At 36.4% G+C, this 27,379-nt stretch overlaps 2 protein-coding genes across 3 annotated transcripts in view; one reads left to right on the top strand and one right to left on the bottom strand.

Annotated features, from left to right (window-relative positions):
• SYN2 (synapsin II) overlaps positions 1–27,379 on the top strand; it is a 106,181-nt gene that overhangs the window by 39,139 nt on the left and 39,663 nt on the right. The window contains exons 3-5 of the mRNA XM_072347762.1: positions 332–423; positions 1,638–1,794; positions 8,233–8,322. Of these exons, the coding sequence (XP_072203863.1) occupies positions 332–423; positions 1,638–1,794; positions 8,233–8,322 (339 nt within the window). The remainder of the gene's footprint in view (positions 1–331; positions 424–1,637; positions 1,795–8,232; positions 8,323–27,379) is intronic.
• TIMP4 (TIMP metallopeptidase inhibitor 4) lies at positions 10,354–27,013 on the bottom strand. Of its 2 annotated transcripts, XM_072347764.1 has the most exons (6): positions 26,891–27,013; positions 26,711–26,806; positions 16,509–16,606; positions 13,929–14,043; positions 13,018–13,142; positions 10,354–12,875 (listed from the first exon to the last, which is right to left on the bottom strand). In XM_072347764.1, coding segments are annotated over exons 1-6 (633 nt in total). In that variant the 5' UTR covers positions 26,892–27,013; the 3' UTR covers positions 10,354–12,677. The 2 variants fall into 2 exon arrangements, with proteins under 2 accessions (XP_072203865.1, XP_072203864.1); XM_072347763.1 differs by having other exon boundaries at positions 26,711–26,979.

Raw genomic sequence — 27,379 nt, 5'->3', positions numbered from 1 at the left:
AAAGAAGTAAAAGCAAATGAAGGGAATGGGAGAAAAATCAAAGAACACGTAGTGCGTTGGGCTACAATTAGCATTGTGCCCCATACCAATCAAACATATAATCCCTACTGCATCACAGCCCTTCTTTATACAGCTTTCTACATTTTTTCTTTCTATTACATTTTATCCAAGTGTGTTGCGCCATTACCCATACTGTGACCCACACTGTTGGTTTAATATTCTTTCAGTGCTCATTGTGTTCCAAGTATATACTGTTAGCAGTTCAGATACACAAAGGGTTTTGGGAAAATAAAATAATACAAATCAGCTAATGTGAATCCTCTTTTCATAGGCAGAATTTTCTGAAATCAACTTGATAGCCCATGCTGATGGCAATTATGCAGTAGATATCCAAGTATTTCGAAATGGCACTAAAGTTGTCAGGTAAGAAAAACAAAATAAGATAACAGCAGAAAGCAATAAGTGGCATAATTTACTCGTGTTAGATGTACTAAGTAATTTTATATGTGGTGGGGATTTTGACAAATACAACACAACTTGATCACTAAGCGTGACAGTGGAGTAGATCCTGAGAGAAGAACTCATCTCTCAACATTTAAATCACATGGGAAATGGAGCAGGTCACCTTTGAGCTGTCTGCAGCTGGTTCTTACCTGACTTCAGCTGCTGATGTTTTTCTCACAGAGGCCACCCATGCAGCTTCCCACTACCAAAATTTTGCCAATACAAAAGGGAATTAAGTCTGGTATAAATACATGTTTGGGAATCAGTTATCAATTTGAATATTACATTTCTGTCAGATTTATGGCAGTCTTGGTGGTTTAGTACATGCCAGATGAGTAATAGTTGTTTCTAGCGTTGCGTGTTTTCTATTCATTGAATCACAGAATATCTCAGGGCAGAAGGTATCTTAAAGATTATCCATTCTGTTGTGCTGTTGCCAACCACTAGACCAGGCTGCTCAGGGCAAGATGGGACTTCACAGGGGCTGAGCTGGCAGTTACCATCCTTGCCCTTCTGGCCACAACTCCTTGGCCGGGCTGCTCTCACAAGGTTCTTTCTCCAAGATACAAATATCTGGGATTGCCCCAACCAAGGTGCAGCACCTTTGCCCCTTTGCCCTGCTGAATCTTGTTAGTTTTGCATAGGTCTACTTTTTAAGTCTGTGCAGGCCCCTCTGGATGGTATCCCTTCCTTCTACTGCATCAACTGCACCACTCAGCTTGGTGCCATCAGCAAACTTGCTAAGGGTACACTCAATCCCACTGTCTGTCACTGATTAAAATGTTGAAGAATACTGGTCCCAAGACGCACCCTTGGAGGATACCACTCATGAACAGCTTCCACCTGGGCACAGATCCATTTCCCACAACACAGTGGCTGCTGGCAGAGGCATTTGCCTGCTTCATTTATCAGTTCTTGAGCAATGACATAAAAGAATCCTGAGAACATATTCAGAGTTTATGTAAGTGATTTATCTTTCAGGGGCAAAAAACAAAAAGACAAAAACAAAAAAAACAACACCTGAAAAAACACAGTAACTTGTCTCTCGGTAGAGCTGTAATATTGTCTAGATGCGGATATCTTCAAAAACAATTCTACCATTGATTAGTACCAACATATCTCTTCCTTCCTAGGTCATTCAGACCTGATTTTGTTCTTGTTCGGCAACATTCCTTCAGTATGGCAGAAAATGAAGATTTCAGAAACTTGATCATTGGACTGCAGTACGCGGGCATCCCCAGCGTCAATTCTTTGGAATCAATCTATAACTTCTGTGACAAACCGTGGGTGGTAAGTGATGTACTGAAAAGTTCTCTTGGTGCAAACTGAGGAACTTATTTCTGTTTGCTTATTTAGTTCTTGCTCGTGAACACTGAGTGACCAACCGTAAAGTCACAGAGCAGTGAAATATTTGTGAGAGGAATAAAAAGCAAGCTAAGGTATTTAAACCATCCTTTTTTTCCCCAAATATGACAGCGTAGGCAGTGTGGAGATTGAGAAAAATATTTGTGGTATAAATACTGAAAGAAGTGAGGAAACTAATGGAAAGCCTATCCACTACTAACATCCTTCCTCAAGTGAGGAAAGTATTTATTCACAATTTGTGTGTGAAAAGCGAGCTGAGAATATTTTTCATATTTGTGGTTTTGAACATAATTTAAAGACTTTTAGCCAGTGTTTTCCTCATGCCTGCAAAATTTTTGGGGCTATGCTTCAGCGAGGAAACCTAAGGCTATTAGTTTCATCATTTGAAAGCTCTTTTCATAATCTTGGGCACATTGGTTAGGAGCTGACCTTTTTACAGTTACACCTGGAGTAGTGAGGCACATTGGAGAATCACTGATACAGTTTTAGTGTAGAAGCCTATTCTGCTTCTCATTGCATATTTTGTAGCGATGGAGGTAGACTTGAATCATTTTTTCATTCATAGAGAAATAATTAGCAGGAACAAGTTAAAATATGATGCTGTAAAAGATGATTATGGATGGTACTATCATTTCCTTTTATAGATGTGTTCAGTTGCCAAGACCTAATGAAGCTTTAAAGAATCCTACTTGCTATAAGTAACCAGCAAGTCCTGTTGTTTTTTTTTTCCCTCTTGATGCTGCTGCATAGACATAACAACTTGTGAAGGGTGTCTGTCGCTGCACGGATGGGAAGTCTGGATGCTGAGCAGGCTCAGCCTCTAGTGAAGGAAACTGTTGGCATAGTGACAAAGTGCTACATCATTCTCCTATTCAGCAGTGTGGGTAATAAAGGGAGAAAAATAGGAATTCTTTTCTGGCCAACAGCTGGAAGAGTGGAATTACGATCCTGAAAACAGGCTTATCTGTATTTTGAGGACACCTGAAAGATTCTGGCATTTTATTATGCAGTGTTCCAGATGTAAGCCCATGTACAGATCACTGTGACTTTACTTCACTGTAGGAATTTATTGCTATTAAAGAAATGTAATAATATACTCTGTTATGCCAAAAGTGATTTCCCTGCTCTTCTGCCCTCATTCTGAGTCTGATTATAGCTTTTCCTTTTATCAGACTTCATTGTATTATAAATATCAGTTACTCTTTGTGCCTTTTCCTACAGTTCATGAGTGGGCACTCAAGTGAGCTTTGAGCAAGTTTGAAATTTTTTCCATCTTGCTCCTTTTGCCAAACTTACGTAACTCCATGACTTCATGTGTTGAATTTTACTTCATGTTGTTTTTGCACATTTTTCTCCTTATTTATCTTCATCTTTCTCTTATTGAACACTTTCTCTGTTTAACTTCCTGTTCTGGAAGGTTGTTTTTGTCTGCCCTTTTTGCTTTCTGACAGTATCACAGTATTTTCCCCGGACTTTTCTCCTTCTTTTGTTGCTATAAGAAGTTGCACTTCTGTGCTTTCTCATTCTTCATGGTATATTTTCATATTCTGAACTGCAGATTGGGGCACTGGCATGAAAGTTACAGGCACTCTGCAGGGAGAAGCATATAAAAGAAATGAGCTCTGTTCATTCCAGCTTCCTGTTGACAGAAATTATTGAAGCTGTGCCAGCAGGCAGACACAGGCACATAGATAAGTTTCAATATTGTGTCATAGTATTTTCTAGAGAATGAATAACAGATAAAATGAATGTCCATAAGAAGAAAAGTCTTTTCCAAAATCTGTTTACTGTAAACATACTTTCATAAGTCAACCTTCAGTGTTATTTTGTCTTAATGAGATAAAATGAGTTTCTCATCAAATAAATTGTATTTTCAACCACTCTAGCAAGATTGATCTACGTGATAAGGAATACTGAGGACAGTGAGCAGCTAAAATATGGGAGTATGTGGATCCCACCCACTCATGCTGTTCAGTATCCTTTTTCTACTCTTACACTTCAGGAAGCCGTGGTAGCAAAAGCAGCGTCTTCATTTCAGGAATGGAGATGAAGGGCTTGTACCGCTCTTCCTCAAGCATTGAAGATTTGCTTTTTTAGGTACTGGATGTCATTGTATGACTTACAATATCTGAACAGGTTCATATCACAATGTGTGGCAGTCCCCTCAATAAATTCTATTGGCCTCTTTGAAAGCAATTACACTAAGAGAAGATATTTTCTTATAAACCAGTTTCGTGACTCATATTCAACTGAAGGGTATTCTGTAGGGCAGCCAGAGAACAAACAGTCCACATGTGCTGTTCTTTCAGTCCTGATCTGAGCAGAACTTTAAGCGTAAAAACTGTACTTTACTTCTCTGTCAGCCAGTGAAGACCCTGATGACTTTGCTCAGTCTGCCAGCTAAAGCTAAAACACATTGATGGATTTGTAGTGCAAGAGCTGGAAGTAAATTCCCAAAACTGTCAGAAGGAAGGTGGAAACTTTTATGTTTTTTGGTTAAAAGTAACTTACTAGCAAGTTTGAGTGCTAAATTGGAGTAAAGTACATAGTAATTATTATTATTAAATTGTAACTTCATTCCTGCAATAAAAAGCAGCCATGGATTTGCTTAATTCTGCTTTCCTAAACTATGAAAGTTCACATGAAATGACTTGAGAACAGCAGAGAACTTTAAATAATGACTATGCCACAGTGCAGTGGATTTGTTTTCATTTTCATGTGGCAAGCTTTTACAGCACTGTATTCATAAATCTTTGAACTATGAAGTACTTATATGTAAATTGACTGTGTTTTCCTTTGACTAGTAGCTAATGCTATGAGGCTAATTTAATGGAAAAGTAGCTCCAGATTTTTTTTTCACTGCATTCTTTAATTTTTGTGTGAAGCTGTTGTGACTTTGCCCTTTTTTTCTCTGCACTAAGGAGCAGAACTGGGACCTCTTGACATCCATTATGGACTTTCATTGCTCTGAATGTTTCCAGAGGCAAAAATTAGAAGCAGATCTTTACTAATTGCTTAACTTCTACTGAAAATAATCTATTTAAATAAAGTCTAGAAACTTCCATACCTATCACTGACATTCCCTTTCTACGAAGATATTTTGGCAGTTTTAAAATAACAGTTTATGTACAGAACTGCTCAAAAGTAAATAATTCATTGTTTCTGAAAACAACTTCATGTTTTTTTCATCTGAGCACCTGCAAAAAGTTTCACGAACTTACGAGGGTCCTTAACAGTGACACAGGAGGGCTATATCTGCAAAAATACTGTTTGCATTGTTGGGCTGACTCTTCCCATCTTACTGTGAATCTTCATTGAATTAAGTTTTACTGTTTTCTCAAAATAAACATTTTAACTGGAGGATTTCATACTGGGCGAGGGGAGCAACCCCATGACACAATAAAATCTCTTTATTGTAGTGAGACTGAAATTCACCTGAGAAGTGCCTAAGCACACACCCAGGTCTCATTAAAGTAAACAGGTGCACAAATGTTTCCTTGAACAGGACACTGAACTCAGTGTTCCCATAACAGTGGAATCAACTGCACATTCTTATTGCTGCCAAATGAACCCAAGAAAGAGTTTTTATTTCAGTGACTCAGTTCATAAAATTTTGTTTCCTTTTCTATCTTTTTGTTCTAAAATAAGAAGTTCCAAAAGTCATCTTGATCTCGGCCTCATGGTATGACTAGTTCTCTTCTGACAAACACTTTATCTGTTTCCATGCTTTATGCTTATAACTATTTTTTAATTCTCTTAGTCCCTTACTAATGGGCTGAGCAGCAGGACTTGAATAAAAACTAGTGTGGAAGGGCAGCTCAACTTGGTGATCAGCACCAATATTCTTGTGTGAGGCTGGACCCCAAAAGGGTTGGGGAACAATTCAGTTTGTGTTGTAAAATTACTGCAAGTTCCCTGTAACTTATCTTTCCATTCACAGTCCAAGTGTGTTATTTGAATCACAGCAAAGAACCAGCACTATGAAGAGCACAAAAAGAGTGACACAGATACTGTTCAGGTAGTAGTAAAAAAAAAACAAACCATAACAGTACCAACAAATACAAACACAAACACAGAAATTGTAACAAAAAACAAAGGATGATGAAAAATCTTGGTTAAGTTCACTCCCACCCAGTGCATGTGTCAAATATACCCTTCCACACAATCACTTCTTTTCCCACTGAAGGGGGCCTACAAGTGTTTGTCATTCAGACTGCTGGCTTCCAGGGACCTGCTTTTTGTACCAATGGTACTGAGTGTTTGTGCTTTTGAATGTTTCTTACTATTACAAGGCAGCCATGTTTTCCTTGAAGGACCAGACTTACAAGCCACAGCCTAAAAATGGTTTTCCTTCATCAGGATGCTTTTCAGGGTGGGATCTGAAAGGGGTTAAAAAAAAGAAGTCTGTGTTTTGCAATGTTTGATTAACGTAGTCTGGTCTTCCCACTGTTGTTCAGCATCTGCTCTTAAGAAATGTATGTTCAAAGAAAGCTTTCAGGAATACTGAATACCAAAATTGTTAGAAACTTTAACAATTTTACTTCAGAAATTTGACCCACAAACACTGATACAGATTTAATTTATTTGGAAAAGGGTAAATTTTCATGTGAGAATACAGGAGTAAAACGCTCCCATCTCAGCAGCTTTTTTTGGCAACATAGTGATCACTTTTTTTTTCTTTTCCCTTTTTCTCTACTACTGGGGAATGTATATATATACAGCTTTTGTACAGCTTTCTTATGTCTTGAATGAATGTCCTTATCTCCATAAAGAGAGTTGTTTTTCTCCATCTTCCAGTAAAAATGGGGGAAAAAAAATCGGGAAAGAATCACAGGATATCCTATGAATAAATTTTTAAAGAGGAATTTTTCATAAGGGTAGATTTATTACTAAATGCTTTGTTTTAACGTAATGGTTTGGCTAAAATAATGTATTTGATAGGCAGTATTTCATCATGGAATTTTAAATTTGGGTCTTGGATAAGGACAGGAATAAATGGTAAGTTGTCAGGAATTCTATTTGCAAACCACCTTATTTTGGTAGCTGTGATAATATTTCCTTTCCTTGAGGTCTGTTTTCTACAGCACACATCCAACTAGAGTTTTTTAGGCTTCTGGTGAAAACTATTCATCGTTAAGGTATTTTCCACTGGCCTTCAAAATTTAAATATGTGTTTTACCAAACCTAAGTAAACACCACTAAATTAAACAAATTTTCTATGCCAGCTGGATAGGCAGTGCAAAGCTTTCATCATTATTTTTTTTCCCTTTAAATGGTCTTTACTATCCCTTCACCCTCAATTGCATTAACAGAGCATTTGATCATACCGCATCACAGACAGACTTGTATTGTTCTCTGCTTTTTTCCTGTTTGTAACCAGCAAATCCCACTATTCAAACTGTTGTGCTAATTTGTTTATGTCTCATGTTGGCATAATGACAACTAAACACATCATGGGCATGTACAAGCCAGAGCTTTGGAGTCTTGAGACAATAGTGGTCTTCTGACTGCCAAAGTCATCTTGCTCCCTGGAAACCTCATTTGCTAAACTGTAATTTCAAGAGAGATTTTGGTTTTTGAACTGCTAGAGCAGAAGAGCTGATCTGCTCACTGAAGAGAACAGCCCTTAAATATGTTTCTATTTAATAGAAGATTGCAGTTTTGTGTTCAAACATCGCTTGGCTTTTTATGTTCTTGCTACTGTCTACATTATAGGTAGAGAGGATATGTGTTGAGGAAAGGGCTCAGAGAAAAAATGTTAATAGAATAGCCAATAGGACATAACTGTTTAAATTACCAACATCACTGTTGATTGGAGACAGTGGAAGAATGGCTGTGTGGCTAAGGTACATGGCTAGAGCCTAGGAAATTTAAATTCTCTTCTTTCCTCTTCATCTGACTTGTATATGACACGCAGTTTGTTATTGCTCTCATCTGTTTTCCAATTTTGCAAAATTGCCTTTCAATGTCACTGAAGTGCCAGAAGGTAAATTAATGTGAAATATATTTGATCTTTGAATTGAAGATGGTAGGAAATGCAGTATTATAATGACTTCATCACAAAATAATCTTAAAATATGCAGAATATGAGGTGTCTGAAAAGCAGTATTCTGATTTATTTCATTTCATGTAGGTGTGAGGATTAACTCTTAGAGATACTGTTCTTTTTTCCTCTGTTTAAGATGTTGTAGCTTGAGTGGATTAAAAAGATGTATAGAAGAGAGAGGAGAGAAACTAGATGGTGTTTGTGTATCTTATGCTGAGCTTATGAAACACAGAAGACCAAAAGCAGGGTGATGGTATAAGAACCCTTCAGCAGAATGTGACTGGTCTCCTGAGATTTTGTTTTGCCTTGTTTTACAGTTTGCCCAGCTGGTGTCTGTCTACAAAACTCTGGGTCCGGAGAAGTTCCCGTTAATTGAGCAAACGTTCTATCCAAACCACAAGGAAATGGTATGTGCAAGTACTGCTACTACACTGGTTAACTGGCTCCATTAAATAGTAACTGTAAGCACACATGATCCTTTTCTCACTTCCTGTCTGTTTTAAAAGCTATTTTGGTAGCTTTCAGAGGGATGAGATGTGGTGACCCCTTGAAAGCATTGTGGTAGTTAAATGAAGATTTTCAGAACTTAAGGCTGATGTTTTTTCAACTAATCAGCCTCAGACTTTCAAGAGATTAAATGGCTGTAGAGACACAGAGCAACTATTAAAGCGCAAGGGTTACTTTTATGTTTTGCTTCAAACTAATTCTTTAAGATATGTTCGAAGACTTCATTATTTACCTAGATGACATGCTTACAACTGTAGAACTTTGAACTTACCTAAAATTAGTGTGTTTGTGACTTACATGTTCATGTACCTGAGCTGGCATTGTTTGATTTCCACTCTTTTACACATGTAAAAGTATTCATTAAAGTGACGCTCACGATCTTCACTATTCTTTTTTTCCCAAAAAAAAATTACACTACAGATTTTTGTTCTTTAGGTGGAAGTAGTTACCTTCATCCTCAGGTTGTTCCTGGAAATAGATTGAAAGATACTACATCAGTGTGGCTGTTTCCTTGAAACTGGCCTGGCAGAATGTAAACAGTTTCCAACTTGCTTTTATTTTCAGATAAAACATTAGTATGTTTTTTTTCCTTCTCCTTCCCTTTGGGTATTTTGTTCCTTGACATTGCTTATTAGTGTCTGAACTGATAAGTTATTTGTCTTTTGTTCAAACTCTTGAATGCCTTTACTCTCCAAATTTGAGTGATTTTTTTTACATATTTTTCTACACAATGATTAGTAATCTAGGCAAATTCTGTGCTTCAGTATTGCATTGCCGTACATCATTCAAATATGCTGTAATTTATGATTGTGCTGAAGATCATTTGTGTGTTTTTGCCTTCTGATGAAATTCTGGGGGAACTTTGTGACTTGAAAATAATCAGGCAACATCACATTAGGTAGCATTTTTGAATTTCTAGAATAGGTGGTAAAATTATTTCAATGTTGGAAGTTTTTTAGTTAATAAATTGAAATGATATGCTGTTTGAATTTTCATTTTTAAACACTATTTATGGCCTGCCTTATTTGCATTTACTTTTACAGAATTTGATTTTTACTGTTTCACCTTTTGTAGTTCCCCTTGTGCTCATGTATTCATGTCTTTTCCCCCAAATCACAACCTAGAGTTCCTTTCATCCAGTTCAACCCACTGAGGGGTAAGGAGGGGAGAGCAGGGGTAAACTGCAGATCTGTGGATTGAGTTTTTGGCTGAGCATGCTAGTTGTGCTTCTGGGTTTTTGTTTCTTTCATACTCTGGCGATCGTTTGTACTGAGTCTTCAGGCAGCAGTAAAAGGTAAATAAACAAAGATGCCATTCTTTTGTGTAAAACTGGAGCTGCTTTAAAGAAACACTTCTTGAAACAGAAACATTCATCCATCTCAAATTGATTAGAACTATACAAAATGCTGTAAAGCTTTCTGAACTCATTGCTAGTTGAGTCATATTTACAGTCTTTCCCTCAGTAATTAGTTCCCTTTATTTCACTGCACTTCCACCTCCTATTTTATATCAGGAAAAAAAATATATTCACTGTAATTGCTGGGCATTTTAATAAAACTTGACTAAAACATTGTGTCAAGATTAAAAAAAAACAGCAATATTTAAGGATTTTATTTCTCCAGTATTCACCTGTACCATTTCCATTCTCTGATCTTTTCTCCAATTGTAAGTCACATGAATCACTTTCAAGTTAAAACAGAATGTTGTACCAGGCTGCGTTTCTGCTCTGACCATCTTGACAACATGCATGTGGTGTCAGGAAGTAAAAATAAAGTTAACCTGCTTTTAATAATGTACCAATGCCACTGCTGTCAGAAACAAATCTGTATATAGGAAAGTAACACCCAGAAATCAGCACTACTTCATATTTTTCATAATCTTTATCGGTTTTTCAGGAAAAATAAGAAATCATTTTGAGAGGGTTTGGTTTTCGTAAAATTTTTCTTGAAATATTTATTGATATGGAAAAAAAACACCCCATATCTTCTTATCAACCATAATGGGAAGTTTTGGCACGATTTTTTCAGACAGAAATCAAACTGGACGGCCAATAATTTTGAAACATTTCATATTGGATATTTTATGGCAGATTAAATATAAAACGTTTTAAAAACTCATTATACAATTCATGTTATAGTTTGTTCATAAATACTGAAGAAAACATTTATTTTTACAATGTCTACAAAGAAGGCAATGAGAGTTTGGTTAGTTCAGTTTAAAGTCTACTTTGAGGAAGAAACATAACTGTGTTTAATTTAAAAGCAGAAAATATCTGTTTTCTGCTGAGTGATATTCAAAATGCACCATTACATCAAAATACTTCAGGAAACAAATGCTATACTTTCTGTGTGTGAAATATTAACCAGCCTTGTGCTTGATTTGAACCTTGTATCGTTATTAAGCTTTTGCATACCTTGTCTATGAATTGTTCCTGCTTGACAGGGGAAATTATGCCTGGCTTTTTTGTTGTTGTTTTTTTTCCTTTTTTTATAATGTGTCTCTGAGCTGTTAATATAAATACACAGCACTAGCAACGATTAGCACTGCCAGTGTTGTCTTTGCAATATGAGTTCCTTATTGGAAGAAAAGTGACCTTCATATTTCCCTTACGTAAGCAGTTTGTGCACACACGTATGTCAGTGGCTGAAACTGGCCAACTGGTAATCTTTTGTTTGTCTACAGCAAAAAAGAAAACCAAATGGGCATTGTATTTGGCAGCACACGTGTATGTTTTAATTTAGGACTGCAAAGAGAAAGTGACAGGCAACGTTTACGTCCCTACTAAGAGACATAGGTGACTCTCCCTCAAAGGAATAATGCTGAGTGTTCCTGTAGGTTTTGCAATGTTTGCAGTTTTAAATTCCTATGTGAGTAATACGAGAGAGTAATCCTTAGGCAAAATTGGAATGATTTTCAAGAAACCCAATGAAGAAGACTAGATTAAAATGTAGGATCCATAACTTGTATCGTGGTTCTCATCCAGTTTCTAGAACATGAGCACTTCTTGAACAGCTGTCTAAACTTTGGCTCTTAATAAGTTCTGCAGTTTTACCACTGTAAACTGTGATGCTTTCGTAAACTTATGTTTGTGTGAGACTGGCTACTAACCACAGTAATCAATACTTAATAATTAAAACCCTAAAAATAATTGAAGGCAAACTGTCATAACTCTAGTGTAAGTTCATGAGTTGCCAAACTCATTATGACAAATTACAATGGGCATTCATGAATGAAAAGTCATTAATATAAATTTAATTTAGTATTAAATATGGTCAAATATTTGAGAGCTTTTTAGAAATCTTGCAGTGTAAGTTATTAAATATCTTGTACGTATATTTTTATATGAGTTTCTGAAACCAAGGCTTTAACAGTGCTGAAATAAATTGTCACATAATTAGAGGGGCACTATTAAGTACTAGAGCTGCAGTGATGATGGAAGTGGTTTCTGTAAACGTGTAAGCAGTTTTCACTTGGTGTTATTTGTGTTGATTCCACAAAATGCTGAAGCATTAGAACATCTGCCTTTAGTTTCCTATAGACTAGCTAGACCTTGTAGAATATTGAGTTGGATATTGGGGTTTTGATTATCAACTTTGTGTTTTAACTTAATTATCAACAAATGTTACAACTCTGTAGTTAAAGAAACCCGTGGCATAATTAAGAAACAAAATGTGGGGCACAGATTGTTTTGATCTCAGAAGCGTTCAGCTGGTTTCAAAAGGTAAGGAAAAAACAAGGATTTTTTGAATCTTTTATAGCAGATTGTTAAAATACTTTACATATACACTGTACAATAATTCTTTTGTATCAGAAGACTTTCACATGGGGAAAAATAGTTCTATAAAACATTCATTAGTTCATCAGAATGATTTGAAATAAAACATGGAGCTCTTTTGATCTGTAGGTTAGCAGAAATAGGGGACAGATTTCTGACCATTCTTATGTTCTCATACATTCATATTGGTGGAAAAAAAAATGAAAAAAACAAACAAAACTTGTTATGCCTTATAAAACACAGAGCAGCATTCTCAGTTTGAGCCTCTCTGTACAAAGCACGACTTCAGGAGTAGCTACCTCCAGGAGATTTGTTCCTCTTCTTGCCTGAGTGCCAATTCCAAAGACTCATACTTTAGCTTTACAGGACAATTTGTTTTTGTTTCTAAGCAATGGATACATTAGATGATAGCAGTTCAAAGCTGTGAGCGTGCAATTTTTGATGGAATTAGACTCCAAGGCTTTTCAGGAAGTGATCACTTTAAGGTTCGCTGATGTCAATAAACTCTTTCTCTGGGGGAGGGCCACCTCGGTACCAGCTGCAAGTGCCATCACTTCTCTTGATACAGGCGTAATGCTTGGCTTGGTGCCCGTATAGCTTTCTTTCTATCAGCCAGTCTGTCCAGAGGCACTCGTTTGGTGAAGTGATTGAGCAGGGCACCATGTAGCAGGTAGTGATCTAAATGTGAAGCAGTACATTAATTCAGTAAATTGAACGCCTCTAAAAGAACAATAAAATACATGGTGTATTTCACCAGTGAAAAATGCTCTTTCCTGAAAGGTGAGTTCCACTAGTGAAGAGTATTTTGTTGTATACTTACCTTGCAGCCACAGCCCATTTGATATCTCTGGTTAAGACTCTTCTTTTGAGATAAGGATAAATCATCCCATGGTTCAATGTAGTTGCATAAGTGGATGAGGACTTTACCATCATTTAAAATCTGGCCTAGAGCATGGGAAATAAGGAAAATAAGGCAAGCAAATGAAATTGTTTTCTAAATACTGAACTAAACTGAAGTCAAAAGTTTGTAACTAATTGCACCAAATTTGTCATACTTCACTGTTTTTTCAGTGAATTTTATTTAAAATGTCCGAACTATCCTTTTGAATTGATGCCAAAGATTTAACAAGGACATTTCTCAAAAGATGCTGATAATCTGCAAAAAATATCTTGGACAAGATTACAGAACTCCATGGGTATAAATCTGCAGTTACTTGCAACACCAAATGTGATATAATGTAGGTATGGGTTGTCTCACTAAATACATTTACATTCATAGGAAAACTGGTACTGTTGCTTTTAAATGAATCATAATGGTGATGACATGGTTCCCATTCACTAATTACATAGTTACTGGCTTCAGCTTCCTCTGAGACTGTATTAAGATAGAATCATAGAATCATAGAATCACCATGGTTGGAAAAGACCTAAAAGATCATCCAGTCCAACCGTTCACCTATTACTAATAGCTCCCACTAAACCATGTACCTCAACACAACATCCAGTCTTTCCTTGAACACCCCCAAGGTGTTCACCCCTTCAGGTAAAGGATGAAAAGCATACAAGATTGCACATTAACTGTAGCATTATACAACTTGTCCATTTAATTCTGTTTGTATTAATTAGACAGCACAGAAATATATAGAGGGATTTTCTTTTAATAAAAAAAGTTAGTGAAATTTGACATTGAGCATTTAGCTTTTTTATTTTTAATATTTTGTTGTGTTTTACCTGTCAGAAGGTACTGTTTTTTGTTGTTGGCTTCTAGTTTCACTCCACAGAGTGATGAATCAAAGGGAGTATAGACATACTGCACATCCTTGAGCTTTTCAAATCCTTTAAACATCTGAAAATTATCAGAAAGTGAAGGTCAGAGGGGGAAAAGAAACATGAAAAAGCGTTGTAAACAACAACTGAAACAAGTATATGGTGCACCTTTTGGAAGAAAAGGCTCTGAAGTTTGAACTTCTCTGAGAAAATACCAACCACTGGGCCCCATCTCTCCATAAAATGAATTGTCTGGGATTTTAGAAGAATATTAGGCTTTTTTTTTCTTTTTAATCATTTTAAAATCTGTTTTTTACGTGTTTTTAATGGCTCTCTAAAGCTTTCTCTTTGTATTATATTCTACTTGTGTCTCCCATTTAAAGAATAAAACAGACCCAGCACTCTTCTTAAAGAAGGTGCTGCCGTGTTGAATCTTTAATGATGAAAAAATTACCAATATATTTGCATGTAAATTCTTGTCTGATCAGTGCAATGGTGTGCAACTCCTAGAACATAAAACATGCTAGTAAATGGAGCTCTGTTCCTATATTCTGTCAGTAAAGCATACAGTTGTTACACATCCAGTTGATAATTTTGCTCAATAGAAAATGGGAGCTAGCTCTTAGAATTTTTCTCCTGCAGCACCAAAATGGATAGGTTCAGAACCAAAGCCCATGCGGTGTTTGGATTGTCTGCTCTCTAACCAACACTTCTAGCTATGGCTAAGCGAGCCATTAAAAGACAGAAACAAAATTAGTTATATCCAAACGTGAGAAGTAACCATAAGATGCTAATCAACTTCAGAATGCCTGTCATCACCTACTATGACATAACTGAAGCCCCAGCACTCAGGGGGCCCTGTTTCGTTACATCATGCTGTGTGTTGACAGCTGTGGACAATTGCAAGGTTCACAGCTCTCATGGGCAAGCTCTCTCTGTTGCAGCTGGCGCCCCTGGAAAATATGTTCATATTACTCAGTTTCTCTCAGGAGATTTAAATAGTACAGCGTGCAACAAAATACACAGTAATATGTTAGGTTTTTATGAAGCCTTATTTATAGAATTATAAAAATAGTCAAAGGTCATTGCTCTTCCCATCCAAAAACATTAGGTACTCATTTGAAATACTTAGTAAAAGAAGAAAAAGATATCCAGAATAGCAACTTAGAACAAAAACAAAACAAAAAAAATACTCAGCATCCTGTACAGAGCTATGGTGAAATAGAATAGTGTAATAGAAAATGCATGTAATGATGATGGACAGTGTGTCTACTGTTATTAGGTAGAAGCCAAATGGAAATGACCTCAAGAAGATGAAGATGCAGAAGCAGGTCATGTGTGCTGCAGAGAATGTGCCTCATAGCTAAAGCAGAGCTCCAACTGGAAGGACCCAAGGCCTTCCTTACTTCCCATGAAAGTCTTTGATTCCTGTCACCTTTGGAACTGGAATCCCTTGCTTCTGTGACACTTAAATCCACCTTATTTGGGGTATGCTAGGCACAGAAGTTTAGTACAGAGTTAACTGTGTGAGCTATGCAAGCATCTTGTGTGTGTTCACTTTCAGAAACCTCAGATAGGACTACATTTTATAGTAGGGTGCAACTTCATGTGTGTAACCTACTACTTGATCTGAATTATCTTGAGCCATACACAGACTACATACATTTATGTAATATATGCAAATATGCTTATATATACATGAATTAATAGCAACAAATATTAGAGATCTGATCAATATTTAAATGAGCATTTTGAGTTTCACTGGAGGTAGAGTTTGGTATTGTTGAATAAAACTCTATGATAAATGAGGAGCAGCCTTAGGCACTCATCAGGCTGCTGTTTGTTTGTTTTGTCTGTGATATTCCAGCTCTGATTTATCTCTGGTTTTGAGATGAATATTTGTTAAACCATTTCTTAGATATGTTTAGTTCAGTAAATTGTATTTGATCTTCTCTGTCATTTTTCCACACCTAGAAGTGTGGATGCTTTTTGAATAAACACCAGGATGGCCTGACCCAGTTCTACCTTCTGATATAATGCATTTACATCTGATGAATGCATCACTATGAAGTGTACATATTGTTTAGTTATCAGCTTGAACATCATCTCATACTCCCACTGTGCACAGACCCTGCACAGAACATTAATGAATGTGTCCCCTTACTGGAGCTGACAAAATAAATGGAAAAATCCTATGGGATTCTGATTTTTTCTTATTTTGTGCACTGCCATTTACTCTCATTGCAGCATTCACACAAATTCATTTTTCTTAGCAGGGAAGGAATTCTGCTTCTGTATATGTCCATATCCACTTGTGGAAAGCTCTCTCTATTGCAGCTGGATAGATGCTGCAGATGCTTCTCTGATATCCAGAGTTCTCTCTTCGTTTTTCAACCCTACTCTTAATTCAGTGTAGTTCACCTATGTCTAACCTTGAAATCAGCTGAATCCTTTTCCAGCTTTAAGCATCTGGAGCTAAACTGTGTAGCAATATACAGAGGTTATCAGTATTGAACTTCAAATTAGCTGAGTGATTCCATGTACCTTTATTTGTTTGATTTCATACCGGATCATTTTGTGGGTATCAAGAGGATTGTCACTGGCAGGAACCACCTTTTCACTGGATATTTTTGCTCGAATCACTGTAATAGAGGGGGAAAACAAAGTTTAAAAGCAAGTGAGCATATACCTGATTTCACAAGTAATAGCTAAAATTATATTTTTCTTCTATATTTATTGATTTTAGCATTTTTATTTACACTTTAGCTAGAAATAGAAGTTAAGCTATGTCAAGAAAGTTAAAAGCTGAAAATAAAAACAAATGGCCTGACTCTTCAATAAATATTTATCTTTGACAGAAATATGTTCAATTTCTTGGATATTTTCTCATATTTCAGGCCAAAATTTTTCAAACTTCTTAATGCTGCTGTTAAGATATCCTTAAGTAAAGCAGAGCTGCTAAGCCAATTCTGGTTGCAGCTGCTGTGGTTCTGGAAATCTGAAATGAGTTACCCCTGAGTTTTGATAACATTGTCCCTCAGGTGCTAATATGTTAAAAGCTATGGTCATGAAATGCACAGATAACAACGGTGTTGCATTCACTTTCCTAACACCTTAGATTTTAGCTTGTTATTACCAACCTTAATTGCATTAGTCTGTAAAATTGAATTATTTTCTTTCTTGACACAATTCACTTATTTCCTATTCTTAACACAAGGAAAGGAAGACATTTCTATGATAGAAAAATAGTTTGTTCTCTTACCTATGCTTGTTTTGTGTTCTTCATCTATATTGTTTAAAATATATCAGGAAAATTTGGCACAGGGAATAAAAGCATACTAATAATATGATATATTTCATTGAGCCCAAAGATTTTCTAGGGACTTCCACCACCCCAAAATTATTTGTAGTCTAGTTTTGGCTTCGTTCTGTATCACTGTTATTGTGTCTCCTCTGCAAATATGCTACTTGTTAGAACAAGCTGTATCTCCATGAAGAGAGAGTGGCAAAGGCCTTAGGTTACACCTCTTCATGCAGGTATCACAGAGAGCAGAAATTGTTGTTCAGCATTAGAGCTAATGCATTAGAGCATTAATTCCAAACTCGCTGAGATGCTGTTCTAGAGTTTGTCCACTCTTATCGTGAAATCCTCATACTTAATGTTCTCTTCAGAAAATCAAGTTGATGTTGAGGAAATATATTTTTTTTCTGACATGCTCCCTTCCATCCCCAGCAAAGTTGTTCAATAACTTAGCGAAATAAAAGGAATAGGAAACCCAAAATGCCATTTTTCTTATAGCCAAATAGAGGTCAGTTTCATATAAAAGTGGGCAATTCTCATTTCCTCACTTATTAGCAGAGACAATTAGATGTAAAAATCAACATGGTGCATATGCCTGCAGCTTCAAAGCTGGAGTCATCCATCTTTTGGCATGGGGCTCCCTCCTCCCAAGCCATTCAAACTCTTTTAAAGACCTTTAGACTTTCTGATTGGATTGAAAGGAAAGAGTTCTTTAAAGTATGAGCAGCAAATTCTTCATTTCAAATAGTAAGTGGCAGCATCTCTTTAATCATCTGCAGATGTGTCATGTTCCCACAAATTAACAGTACTTCTAAGCGCTTTGATCTACTTCCAGACAAAAAGTGTTGTGGACTGTTTGTGCTGTGCTGATGGAAAGGTCAGATTAGAATCGTTTTCTGTTGTGTGTTGTTTTCCTTTATAGCAGTACTTTGTAAGGAAAGGTTTCAGCATAAAAAAGTTCATTCAACAGAAAGTAAGGGTTGAGACAACAATTTAGACCCATAATTTCCTCAGTATCACAACATGTTTTATATGCAGGAAATATTTTCTTTCATACTGAATGTAAATATATGTAGGATAATTAAAACTACTTTTCCCCTTTTGCTTAAGATTGAAATATTATTAATTTTCATATTTGTATTAAATTCTTGTTACCATCTGACAGGAGCGTTACAGGTTACCTACAATAGCTCAAAGAGTCTCCATCGAATGCTGTAAGGCAGTTTGTCATTATGAGATCTTTTTGTGGGTGTGTAGAGAGGAAAAAAACTAAAAAAAGGAAGAAAAAGGAAACTTATTTGTGTAAGAGAGAGTTTCCAGATGGTGGAATTAGTCCAAACTGAGATGTGTTTTTTTCTAAATGACAAGAAAGTTTTTACATTAAAGGATGTCTAAATCTTCAGTTATTTCGGTTTTACATTTCTCCTGAAATCAGATTCATGCACACACACATTTTTCGGGTCTTTTAATCCTCCTCATTTTTTTCTGTTCTTTGATTTTTTTATTTTTTTTCAATCAGTCATTTTGCTGTCTCCTAAAACCTCTGATTCATGTGGTTGCTTCTGTTTTTAACCACAAGCACTTCCTGATTTAGCATTCTTGGGCCCAGCCATCTCCTTTTTACTCATGGTTCAGAGGGTGGTTATAACTTAAGATTCCTCCTTTTCTGTACTTCTTTTCAATAAAAGGTTTCAACTGTGCCATTGCTGGGTTGACTTCTCTACTTGGCTGAGAATAACCTCTGCATGTTTAGGGCAGTAATTTCAGTTTATCTCTCAGACAGTTGTTGGTTCCACATGAGAAATTCCACATGAAATGCATACGCATAGGTTTTATCTTCTAATGCCAGTAATTCAGTCTGCCTCAAATTTGTTCCACATTAAAAATATTGGATGCATTTCGTGCTAATATTTCAGCAGTGGGAGGCTGCATTTATGCAGTGCTCCCATGTTTCGTAACTCGTGGTATTTTAAGAAATATTTTGTGTTTTGTAGCTGAAAACTGTGTTGGGTAGCTGAAATAGGAAGAAATGAATGTGATCAAAGCTATGCAGGTGGTCAGTTAGAGCCTCAAAACAAAAATCCTAATGGTAGCTATTGGTTCCCACTATGGTGTTTAGTCCATGCTGTTAAGTTGCTGCCCCTCTAAGCAACTGCAACTGCAACTGCACTAGGGTCATATCACACTGCACTTATAGGAGGGCACTGTTCTATTTAGTAAATCAGCTTGACAGTTGCATGTTTATTATTAGATTATCTATTAAGAATATTTTTCTTCCTCCTTTCCTACATAATATCTCCCAACCATTTCTACACCAATGAAAGGTAATTTTGAACTGCACAAAAGGACAGAAGTTACTTATCATAACATCAGATATATTTCTGTTGAAACAATGTGGAAAAAAGTGTTGATTTTATATAATGCAGAGGTGTTCAAAGTTAAAAGGTTAGGCATTAGCCTTGTATTTTCTAGTAGTGTGTGGTTTCTCTCTGAAATCAGATACAGCAACTGTTTACAGGTACACAAATGTTACCATCACCTCATCAAACAGAAGGCATTTTATGTGCATTCACTTTTAAATATATAAGCCTAGAAATATATTTAAAATAATGCAGTAGCTGAACAACCTGGACAAAGTTATCAAGATTGTGAAGATCACATTCCTTCCTGCTTGATAATATTAGTGATAGTGATATAATGATAATGGGTAAACCTAAAAGGAACATGCAGTAATCAGGAGCAGATGTTGCACAGTAGTTGGAGTTGTGGACACAAAATATATAAGGAATTGGTAATTCTACATCCAGATGAATTTTAAATATTAAAAAAAAAAAATTCCTTTTACCAAAGGGGAGGAGCAAGGATTCTTATGAAACATGAGTAAATTAGAAGGGTTACCTTCCTTCTTAGTTGGTTATATCAAAATAGAAATTCCTGATTAATTCTCAGTTTACCTGATATTAATTCTTACTGGTGCCAATACAAATTTGGACTGCCTGGTAAAGGTATGTCTGACTGTTTTTAAGAATATGGATTCCTCACTGAAATTAACCCTAAAAGCACGGACCATAATGGAATGGTTTAATACGTTGCCCTTATCCTGAAATGTTTAAGGCCTTTTAAAAGTGAGTCCTTTAACAATGAATATTCTGGTTTCTTGGTTCGTGCTGAAGGATTTGCCAAGTAGTGTCTAATAAAAATGCCGTTTTTATCTTGTTTCCATTTATAATCTCCTTCATTTCTCTGCTCTTAGTCCAAGAGCCCTAACCCTAGCGCTGAGTTCATTTCGCATGTTTTTGTGGGAAATGAAAGATGACTCCTATATTATAACAGTTGTGCTACCAAATCAATGACAGTAATACCAGTTTGAGATACAACTATACACCATCCTGAGAAAATCTAACAAATCTGATACCTGGTGCTGTCACAGGCAAACACTGCATGTTCCACATAGATTTTGCCTTTCATGCTTACAGCATAGAGGTGACTGAAACAGTTGTTTTGCAGCATTGATTTTTGAGCTATTATGCAAGCCTCTAGTTGTTGCAGACTTCAACAGAGAGTAGAATAATTACCTCAGTAGATCTATTGAGATGCTAGCTTGCCTTTATTGTTTTCTGAGTGGAAAACTAAGGTGAAACACCTATGCTTCCTGTTCTCTTTTGAGAACCAAGCACCGTGCTCTTGAGTTATCTTTAAAAAGCTGGAAAAAGAGCAAATGTGTTTAGCAAACAGCTTATCTATTAATGTAGATTTTAACAAGGCTGATTGGCAAACAGCGATTTCATTTCCAGATAGAGACCTAATTGAAACTGTTGTACTTGTTCAATTGTAAAAAGAGTGCTGTGGCAGCAAAACTTGTCCAGTACTGAGTGAAACTCAGAACATCTGTTCCTCTGTTTGTAGGATGTATTTCTTAAATGTAAGTATGCATTGTTAATAATCTCTTTCTACACAATTCCTAGAACAAAAGCCAAGGAATCTATATTTCAAAAGATGCCTATGTTAGATAGGATATGAACACAGCCTTTTCCTGCTTTGTGTTTTAGTTTTCTGATATTCCATTAATAAATGTTCACAACTGTCTGTAAAATAATGAAATCAGTGGCACCATAATTGACTGTCTTTTTGAACATCACAAGAAAAAAAAACAGAACTTGTTAGGCTGTTGGGACACAGACGCTTTGGATCTGTACCCACAGATCTGGTTGGACAATATAATTATAGGAGTCTTTTGTCCTCTACTCCATAGAAACACTGTAGAGGAGCACTGCCTTGTTTGTGTTGCATGAGAAGGCAAGTGTGGTGAGATAACAGTATTATATGAACAGAAAAATCAAATCCTTCTACTAAAATTTTATTGCTTGGTCTGAAGGAGCCCCAGGGAGATTTTTGAAAAGGAAGTTAAAACTCAAGAACTGAGCCAAACCTAAGTTGTATTAATCCAATGTAAAATAGAAAACAGAGAGAAAAAGATGATGGATAAACCTATATTTTGCACATTGAGAGCAAAGATTACATGATCTAATTTAATATTAGCAATAATAATAATATTGCTAACAGGCTAATAGTGCTGCTGTGTAAATGTGCAAATTCTTGGAAAAAGAATACATACACTTCTGAAGTCTACGAAGCAGAAACAAATAATTGTTTTACCACTATTTGATACATACATTAATTTGCACTGATTATCAACTTTTTCAACATAAATGCTTTGCAGACTTCGATTATGCTGATGTGTTTTATTAGTGGTTGTCTGCATCTGAAATTTCTTTCTGTTGAAGCTCATTAGGACTTTCTGGTAGGTCAGGATTTTGTGAGTCCCTGTGTGTTTTTGGCTTGGGATGCAAAAATTCCTTGTGTTGAAGGGAAGAGTTGATTTTGTTTGGCTCCCTTGTTAAACCAGATTATGTAGTCCTTTTATTATTATCAGATGAAGAATATATTCAGTTTGTAAGGGGGAGGTTTTTATACACGTTGAAATGGAAGAGGTGATTTTCTTAACAGATACGTGCTAGTCTTATTTATTACACGAAAAACATCATGATTTCCTAACGTTGTTCAAGGTCGCTTTTATTTTTCTGCACTGTTTTTACAGCTGCTACTCATGTTACCAGAAATATTTCTCTCTACTTCACAAGCCTCAAATACCACATCATTTGACTAGTAATCAACATCTGCCTAATTTCAGCTGAAGAATAACACTCTCTTTATACTCTGAAGTCTGTAGAACAACATACATCATGTTATTGTAGATTTCCATTCATGGCTGCATACCTCTTCCTCCATGCGGAAGAAACCCCGTACTGTTGAAATACTTTTAATGAGAAAGTTAGGGATTAAAATTGTTAGATTAATAGGATTAAGAATCTGGCAGTATTTTACAGTCTGTTTTATATTATTTAGTCATTGTTCATAAGCTTGCATTTTGTTTTCCACACAGTGTATGCAGAATGATTTTGAAACCATGGGTTTTAATTTCTTATCCCTATAATGTTCGGTTTTAAATAAAAGGAACATAGTTGCTGAATTATCCTATCTTGCACTTAAGTCAACAGTAAGTTGATATTACTGAGTTACTTTTAGATCAGTGAACTGCAATAATTGTGAGTTTTTCTCTCACAACAATGAGCTCAGTTGGATTTTTTTCCACCGAAGTGTGATTTTTTTATTGTCATCGCTGATCTGATTGATCTAATTGACAAGAGTTTTGTGCTCTGTGGATATATCTCTAAAATTCTATCCTGTTGCTCACTATTTCATGATGCCACCTCATTATCCAACTTCAGCTTTAAAGCTGTCAGGAATGCTGCCATGAAAAGGAAGAGAGAGAAGTAGGATAGAGTCCAGTATGTAATTTCACTTATCAAACTTACAATTCCTTGAACAGAAATTCAGCTTTCATATCTTTCATTTTTGCTACTTCTTTCCAGTCAGTGCTGATTTATCCTAGAAATATACCTGTGCATTGCTGTCACTGATTTTCACTCTAGAGGCAGAACATTCACACTCTTCAAGTTTGCTGATGATGCAAAATTGTGGGGAGTGGCTGTTACACCAAAAGGTTGTGCTACCATTCAATAAGACCTGGACAGACGGGAGTGTTGGGCAGGGAGGAATCTGATGAGGTTTAATGTGAGCAAGTGTAGAGTCTTGCACCTGGGGAGGAATAATTGCATGCACCAGTACAGGCATTGCAGGGAAGGACCTTGGAAGGTCCTGGTGGACAACAGGTTGGTTGTCAGCCAGCCTGTGGGCAGGAAGGCAAATTAAAAAGAGTGTGGTCAGCAGGTTGAGTGGGGTGATCCTCCCCCTCTACTCTGCCCTGGTGAGGCCACATTTAGAATACTGTGTCCAGATCTGGGCTCCCCAGTTGAAAATAGAAAGGTATCTCCTGGAAGGAGTCCAGCAGATTGATGCTAAAAGGCCTGAAGCATCTCCTGTATGAGGAAAGGCTGAGCAACCTGAGTCTGTTCAGCCTGGGGAAAAGAAGATTGAGAAGGGATCTGATTAATGTTTATAAATATCTAGTTCTGCGATTCTGTGATTGCTATCAAGCAAATAAGATCTGTCCCCATTTGGTAGGACAATAATATAAATATATAAATAAAATACAGTAAGTACAACGATATAAAATATGAATGCATATTATATGCCAAGTACTATAATCTTTCCATGCTATGGAGAAGTCCAAAGGTGTTTTTTTAGACAACTACAAGATGCAAACTGTGTGGAGCCCTTCTCTGATGGTGAGGTGTATTTTACATTGAGTATTTATTATGAGTGTGAAGCCACAAAATCCTCATGACATAAAAAGACAAAATGGCATAGTACTCATCATTTAAACAAAAGGAAATTGATAAGAGCTTGTCCCAGACTTTATTCTTTGCCTATGTTTTTTTTTTTTTCTTGGGTATCTCATATAGACGCTAACATTTCTGAATGCTTTCAAACAATTATTTAGGGACACAAGTAAATCTGTGATTCCATCCTCTCCACCTCCACTTTCATTCCGCCTTAATCACAAGAGATCTTAAAGCAGACTTAAAAAGTTACAGACTTAAAGTGAAAGTGAGAAATTATGCAGTAACTGAATTACTTACCATGCTCAGTAACCCTAGAGACTTTGTCTCAGGTTTTACTTAATGTGAAACTTAGAGGCATGGCATGGTTTCTCGCTTTTAGTATGTGATAGGTTTTTATTCTGCAAGGAAATACTTGAATGTATCTCTGGGTACACAGATGAATGAACTAAATAAGTGAAACAGATGGAATAGTCTCAGTAAGAAGCTGGATTGACGTTCAGTTACTAATGATTTTGGTAGGTGAAGAGCTGATCTCTTTGTTTATTGATATTTTGGAAGTACAGATATGTTGAAACTGAAGTACAAATCTTGAAGTACATGTTTTAATCTTCTTAAATCTTGGAAAGCGTAGGTATAAAATTCTTTATACTACTAGCAGGAGAAGTTTGATGTGTACTATTGCACAGGATACTTAATAGCATGGCCATTTCCATTCAAGAACCAAGGGGTGCAAAGTACGCAGGTGTGGCTTCAAACCTGCTGTGCTTCAAAAAGGAAGAACAGCTGTAGAGGCATTGCCCTGATTCCCATTGGAGCAGCGCTGTGTGGGAAAACTCAGCCTCGTGCTGCCCACTTCCCCAGGACAGCCCCAGCCCTGGCACAAGGGCTGGAGAAACTGCCTTTGCCAAAGTGGTTAGTGGAGGTTCCTCTTATGCAGGGCAAACTGCACCACAGGTCTTCTGCAGATCCTTTGAAGCCATTTTGATCTGCTTACAAGATGTACTGTATCCAGAATAAATCGAGGAATTCATCCACAAATGCTTAGGTCAGGCTTGAAGTATTACATATATACAAATGCATATATATGCATATCCAAAAATATATTTACAAATATTTATTTGATATATGTACATCTGTCAGTTGTTTTTTTAATGTATAGAAATGTGGGTGATAAACAAAGAGATCCATGATAGAAGTATTCCTTAGCTGAAAAGTACAATTGACTTTAAAAAAGAAAATTAATGTAAGTGAGAGCTTGAGCACCAAGTCCAAATATAAATTAGCATTATTTTACAGTTTTTTATTTAAGCCTAATTAAAATATCTACCATTTCTAATATAAATAAATAAATAAAGGACCTTGTCTTAATTAGAGTAGCCAGAATGAATTCCCTAAAGTATATACAACTCGTAACAAGTATTTTCAGTTTCCTCTATACTGTGAAATTATTTACTTAGAAAACTCTCAAACCTGCTGAAAAACTTATTTTGTTATGTCTAGGAGTGCAGCAGATTAATATAATTAACTGTATGCATACGTAGTTAAGCTTCTGGAAGTGCAACTTTATTTTCTTTTGCACCTGAACCCCAAGTTTGTAATGCCTGGTGTAGGTAACTCAGTGAAAAAGAGTGCTTAACACAACCAGATTAAACAACAATTTAACTGATGGCCACAAATAGAGCTTGGAGTTTGTCATGGCTACAAAGATTTTCTGTCAGAGTATAAAAGCAATTAATCAGTATGCAGAAGGTATTGCCTGCCCCATAGAGATGCTAATTTTGTGACACTTTGGAAACTCATGTTCTACATTTACTGTTCACACTAGATGGAAGCTAACCAGCCTCAGCTTGAGCTAATGAAATCAAAAGACTGCAAAATGACACATTTTCCTATCCCCATGCAGTATAATTTTGAGATCTTTAGTTTCTTTCTAAAAGTATTTTGACAGCCGCAGCTTTGATTGAACGTCATGAAATGCAGCCATCCTAAAGACTGGAAAATCCTATTTGTGTAGAAACTCTATAGCCAGATTAAAACAAGTGAAGGCATATCAGTTTCCTGCTCAAGTATTTTTGGAAAATATCAGCAACAAAGTCAGATGCTGGAGCGCAGCAGAACAAAGATCAGATATTTCAACATGTTGTCATTGGGGATTTCTTTACATTTTGCTTTCCCAGAGTGCTGTAACAACTGTTGATACGCACAGTTAGAGAGGATCTGTATTTAGATGGAGTAGTCTAGTATAGATACTGTGAGTAGTAAGCATTTAGAAGTCCACATATTCTTTGCTGCTTGCTCTAAGTTAGGAGCTAACATAGATGTTGTTTTTATGAAGGAGAAAAAGAAAGCCCGCTCAAATAGTGCAGTAATTTCAACAATCTGTAACCACAAAATGTTCTGGAAAATTAAAAAAAGACAAAAAAATCAAGAAAAACAGATCAGCTACTGCCACATTTATTCCCATAGCCGTATGTTTAAAAGGGTTGTCTGCAGCCATTCTGTTCCAAAATCCTCTAAGAGTCGAAGCCACATGGTTAAAAATATTTCTCTACAGCTGTACAGAAAAGAATGCGGCAGTTAGATTAGCTCCACTCGATTTGCTACCAGCAGTTCAAAGCACGTCGTTGTTAATGACTCACCTAAAGCAGAATCGCAGATGAGCTGCTGCGGATGAGCAGGGGCACAGCTGCACGCCTCCACCAGCTCCTGAATTCTGTGGGTCAGCAGCAGAAGCACTGAAAACAACAAGGTACTAAGTACAGGATTCATGCTGCCTTAAGCACAGCTAATCGGTCTGCCAAGGGAAAATGCTTTCTTACTGTTGATTTTATATCTAAACTTCCTACAAACTATCTGGTTTCTTCGGCGTCTTCAATTTCAGCAGACTTGGGTGGTTTAGAAAAGCCCTCTAATGCTCAGTCTGCTTATGTTAACTGACTTCTAATTTCCCTGACATAGGAACCTCTTATTTATGGCCCAGACACTAACTGGTAACTCCGCCTTCCTTTAAGGAAAAAGCACATCATTGGTGAAAGTTATTGTACCAGAAGTGAGATTACCTTAGTAAGCACTGCAGCGTTGCTGTTATGAGTCAGTATAACTATTAATAATCAAAAGCCTTTACAAAAACAGCTTTTACAAGCTTCTGCAGTTAACTTCATGATCTGTAGCAGAACAAGGATTTTTTTTATCTTTTTCTAGTAAATTTTCTTCCAGCCTGAATTTACAAAATAAATCTGCCACCTTCTCTATTCTGGTCAAGTGAACAGCTGTCCTTCATTAAACCCTGTTTTCATGTGCAGTCCTTG

The sequence above is a fragment of the Excalfactoria chinensis genome, chromosome 12 (assembly GCF_039878825.1).
Source record: "Excalfactoria chinensis isolate bCotChi1 chromosome 12, bCotChi1.hap2, whole genome shotgun sequence".
Classification (NCBI taxonomy): domain Eukaryota; kingdom Metazoa; phylum Chordata; class Aves; order Galliformes; family Phasianidae; genus Excalfactoria; species Excalfactoria chinensis.
This window is presented reverse-complemented; position numbering and strand designations above follow the sequence as displayed.

Bases quoted from the DNA above. Each gene is read 5' to 3' on its own strand.
- TIMP4 (XM_072347763.1), bottom strand. From the start codon at position 26,840: ATGAATCCTGTACTTAGTACCTTGTTGTTTTCAGTGCTTCTGCTGCTG. The intron at 13,143-13,928 runs GTAAAACACAAC...CCCATGCTCTAG, and splicing joins AAAACAGTACCTTCTGACAG to GCCAGATTTTAAATGATGGT. The intron at 12,876-13,017 runs GTAAGTATACAA...CTTCACATTTAG, and splicing joins AAATGGGCTGTGGCTGCAAG to ATCACTACCTGCTACATGGT.